Below are 4740 nucleotides of genomic sequence, written 5' to 3' on the forward strand. Positions count from 1 at the left end.
AGACAGTTTATTTGTTTTGGATTGTGATATTTTTAATTATAAAAATTAATCTAAAACAATAAAGCTCTGTTAATTTATATGATAGTTTTTATTTGATTTATTTTTATTTTTCTTTTTTATTGTGCTTGTTTCTTTTTATTTCTTTGATAATTTAGCTCATTTTTTATTTTTAACTTTCACTTTTATTATTAAATCATTCACTTTTTTTTTATTTCTTATTTTTTCATAATGTTTTCCTTCAAATTAACTAATTGATTATATATTTTTCTTCAATACTTAAAAAGTGACAATTAAATTGATGATGAAGGTACATCAGCCTTAGGTTCTGCTTTAGCAAATTGCATTAATCTCTCAAATTTGGAGCTTAACCTTAGGTAAAATCAGTTTATTTGTTTTAGATTGTGATACTCTAATAAACTAATTAATTTAATATTTTTTCTTCAAATATTTAACAAGTGAAAATTAAATTGGTGTTGAAGGTATATTAGTCTTAGGCTCTGCTTTAGCAAATTGCACTAATCTCTAAAATTTGGAACTTAACCTTGGGTAAAAACAGACAGTTTATTTGTTTTGGATTGTGATATTCTTAAAGATAGGAATTAATTTTAAATAATAAAGCTCTTTTAATTTATTAGATAGTTTTTATTGGATTTATTTTTTTTCTTTTTTATTTTTCTTGCTTTTTTTTCTTTCTTTGTTACTCATTTTTTTATTTTTTCACTTTATTATTAATTCATTCAATTTCATATTTTTTCCTCAATATTAAAAAGTAACAATTAAATTGGTGATAAAGGTACATTAGTCTTAGATTGTTTAGCAAATTGCACTAATATCTTAAATTTAATACTTGATCTTCGGTAAAAATAATTGATTTATTTGTTTTGGATTGATATAATTTTAATTATAAAAATTAATTTTAAACAATAAAGCCATCTTAATTTATTTAATAGTTTTTATTTGATTTATTTTTCTTTTTTATTGAGCTTGTTTTTTTTTGTATTTTTATTAATTTAACTCATTTTTTTATTTTTAACTTTTTCTTATATTATTAATTCATTCACTTCTTTTTATTACATATTTTTATTAATTTTACCTTCTAACTAAATAATTAATTAATTATATATCTTTTCTTTAATATTGAAAAAGTAGTAATTAAATTGGTGATAAAGGTACATCAGATTTAGGTTCTGCTATAACAAATTGTGCTAATCTCTAAAATTTGGAACTTTACCTTAGGTAAAAATAGTTTATTTGTTTTGGAATGTGATATTCTTAATTAAAATTATAAAATTCTTTTAATTTTTATACTTCATATTTTTTCTTTATTTTTTCCTTCTAATTAATTAACTAAATAAATATGTTTTTTCTTCTAAATTTAAAAAGTGACAATTAAATTGGTGACGAAGGTGCATCAGGTTTAGGTTATGCTTTAGCAAATTGCACTTATCTCTCAAATTTGACACTTAGTTTTGGGTAAAAACAATTTATTTGTTTTGGATTGTGATATTTTTAATTATAAAAACTAATTTAAAACAATAAAGCTCTCTTAATTTATTTGATAGCTTTTATTTGATTTATTTTTTTTTTTATTGTGCTTTTTTTATTAATTTAACTCAATTAATTTTTATTTTCAACTTTAACATTTATTATTAATTAATTCATTCACTCCTTTTTATTTTATATTTTATCTTAATTTTTTCCTTCTTATTAACTTTTTAATTATATATTTTTTCCTCAATACTAAAAAAGTAGGAATTAAATTAGTGCAATTGGTGCATCATGTTTAGGTTCTGCTTTAGCAAATTGTGCTAATCTCTCATATTTGGAACTTTACCTTAGGTAAAAATAGTGTATATACTTTGGATTGTGATATTTTTAATTATAAAAATTAATTTAAAACAAAAAAGCCCTAATAATTTATTTGATAGATTTTATTTTATTTGATTTATTTTTCTTTTTTCTTGTGCTATTTTTTTTTTATAAATTTAATCATTTTTTATTTTTAACATTTACTTTAATAATTAATACATTCACTTATTATTATTTTATATTAAATCTTAATTTTACATATAATTAATTAATTATATTTTTTTCTTCAATATTTAAAAAGTGATAATTAAATTGGTGAAGGTGCATCAGGTTTAGGTTCTGCTTTAGCATATTGCACTAATCTCTCAAATTTGGAACTTTATCTAAGGTAAAAATGGTTTATTTGTTTTGGATTGTGAAATTATTAATAAAAAAAAATTAATTTAAAACAATAATGCTCTCTTAATTTATTTGATTTATTTTTCTTTTTCTTGAGTTTTTTTTTATTTGTTTATTAATTTAACCATTTTTTTTTACTTTCAACTTTTGCTTTTATTATAAATTCATTCACTTCTTTTTATTAGATATTTTTCTTAACTTTTTCCTTCTAACTAACTAATCTTCAATACTTAAAAAGTGGTAATTAAATTGGGGCAAATAGTGCATCAGATTTAGTTTCTGCTTTAGTAAATTGCACTAATCTCTCAAATTTGACACTTGATCTTGGGTAAAAATATTTTATTTGTTTTAAATTGTGATATTTTTAATTATAAAAATTAATTTAAAACAACAAAGTTCTTTTAATTTATTTAATAGTTTTTATTTGATTTATTTTTCTTTTTTTTTATTATGCTTATTCTTTTTTCTTTGTTAATTTTAATCATTTTTTTAATTTAAACTTTCACTTTTATTATTAATACATTCACTTCTTTTTATTACATATTTTTTCTTAATTTTTTCCTTCTAATTATTTAAAAAGTAACAATTAAATTGGTGTAATTGGAGCATCAGTTTTAGGTTCTGGTTTAGCCAATTGCTCTAATATCTAAAATTTGACACTTTACCTTAGGTAAAAACAGTTTATTTGTTTGGGTGGTATTTTTAATTATAAAAATTAATTTAAAACAATAATACTTACTATTTTAATTTATTTGATAGTTTTTATTGATTTATTTTTATTGTTCTTGTTTTTTTTTTCTTGTTATTTTGCTAATTTGGTTGACTCATTTTTTATTTACAACTTTTACTTTATTATTAATTCATTCACTTCTTTTTATTTTATTTTAAATTTTTTCATTCTAATTAAATATTTTTTCTTATAAAGTAAAAATTAAATTGGTGATGAAGGTGTATCAGGTTTAGGCTTTGCTTTAGCAAATTGCTCTAATTTCTCAAGTTTGGCATTTTACCTTCAGTAAAAACAGAGAGTTTATTTGTTTTTGATTGTTATATTTTTTTATTTAAAAATTAATTTAAAACAGCAAAGCTCAAAGAATTTATTTGATAGTTTTTATTTGATTTATTTTTCTTTTTCTTTTTTATTATTCTTGTTTCTTTTTCTTTCTTTCTTTCTTTCTTTCTTTCTTTCTTTCTTTCTTTCTTTCTTTCTTAGTTCATTATATCATTTTTTATTTTCATCTATTGCTTTTATTATAAATTCATTCACTTCTTTTTATTTATATTTTTTCATCGATTTATCCTTCTAATTAACTATATATTTTTTCTTCAATATTTAAAAAGTAACAATTAAATTGGTTCAATTGGTGCATCAGGTTTAAGTTCTGCTTTAAAAAATTGCACTAATCTCTCAAATTTGGAACTTTACCTTGGGTAAAAACAGTTTATTATTTTTAATAATAAAAATTAATTTAAAATAATAAAGCTCTTTTAATTTATTTCATAGTTTTTATTTTATTTTATTTTCTTTTTTATTGTTCTTGCTTTTCTTTCTTTGATAAAATTTAATTCATTTTTTTTTTTCAACTTTTGCTTTTATTATTAATTCATTCACTTCTTTTTATTTCATATTTTTTCTTCATTTTTTCTTTTAATTAACTAATAAATTAATTATATATTTTTACTTTAATATTTAAAAAGTTACAATTAAATTGGTGAGGAAGGTGCGTTAGGCTTAGGTTCAGCTTTAGTAAATTACACTAATCTCTCAACTTTGACACTTAACCTTTAGTAAAAACAGTTTATTTGTTTTGGATTGTGAAATTATTAATTTACTTTTTTTTTATAGGGCTTTCTTTTTTTTCTTTGTTTGTTAATTTAAATCATTTATTTTTTTATTTTGAACTTTTGCTTTTATTATTAATTCATTCATTCACTACTTTTTATTTCATATTTTTCTTAATATTTTCCTTCTAATAAACTAATTAATTTTTTTCATCAATACTTAAAAAGTAACAATTTAATTGGTGCAATTGGTGTATAAGGTTTAGTTTCTTCTTTAGCAAATTGCACTAATCTCTCAAATTTGACACTTGATCTTGGGTAAAAACAGTTTATTTATTTTTTATTGTATTGTGATATCTTTTATTATAAAAATTAATTTAAAAGAAAAAAACTCTATTAATTTATTTGATTTATATTTCTTTTTTAATTTGCATGATTTTTCTTTCTTTCTTTCTTTCTTTGTTAATTTAACCCATTTTTTTGTTTTCAACTTTTACTTTTTTTATTAATTCATTCAATTAATTTCATATTTTTTCTTGAATATTTAAAAAGTAAGAATTAAATTGGTGGCGAAAGCGCATAAGTATTAGGTTTTGCTTTAGCAAATTGCACTAATCTTTTAAATTTGGCACTTGACCTTAGGTAAAAGCAGTTTAGTTGTATTAGATTGTGATTTATTATTAAAATAGATATAAAACAATAAACATCTTTTAATTTATTTGATAGATTTTTGTTTGATTTATTATTATT

At 19.3% G+C, this 4740-nt stretch overlaps 1 protein-coding gene across 1 annotated transcript in view; it reads left to right on the forward strand. All coding sequences in view use genetic code 6, as the record gives it.

The window, feature by feature from the left end:
- Window positions 1-298: 298 nt before the first annotated feature.
- The window catches only part of TTHERM_000230974 (hypothetical protein), a gene marked incomplete at both ends in the record, with an annotated part of 4683 nt that continues 241 nt past the window's right edge, over window positions 299-4740 (forward strand). The window contains 13 exons of the mRNA XM_012797304.1: window positions 299-546; window positions 771-857; window positions 1147-1236; window positions 1384-1473; window positions 1750-1839; window positions 2111-2197; window positions 2447-2536; window positions 2789-2878; window positions 3134-3223; window positions 3550-3639; window positions 3907-3996; window positions 4219-4308; window positions 4543-4632. Coding sequence (XP_012652758.1) covers window positions 299-546; window positions 771-857; window positions 1147-1236; window positions 1384-1473; window positions 1750-1839; window positions 2111-2197; window positions 2447-2536; window positions 2789-2878; window positions 3134-3223; window positions 3550-3639; window positions 3907-3996; window positions 4219-4308; window positions 4543-4632 — 1322 coding nt within the window. The remainder of the gene's footprint in view (window positions 547-770; window positions 858-1146; window positions 1237-1383; window positions 1474-1749; window positions 1840-2110; window positions 2198-2446; window positions 2537-2788; window positions 2879-3133; window positions 3224-3549; window positions 3640-3906; window positions 3997-4218; window positions 4309-4542; window positions 4633-4740) is intronic.

The sequence above is a fragment of the Tetrahymena thermophila genome, assembly GCF_000189635.1.
Source record: "Tetrahymena thermophila SB210 genomic scaffold scf_8254665, whole genome shotgun sequence".
Taxonomy (NCBI): domain Eukaryota; phylum Ciliophora; class Oligohymenophorea; order Hymenostomatida; family Tetrahymenidae; genus Tetrahymena; species Tetrahymena thermophila.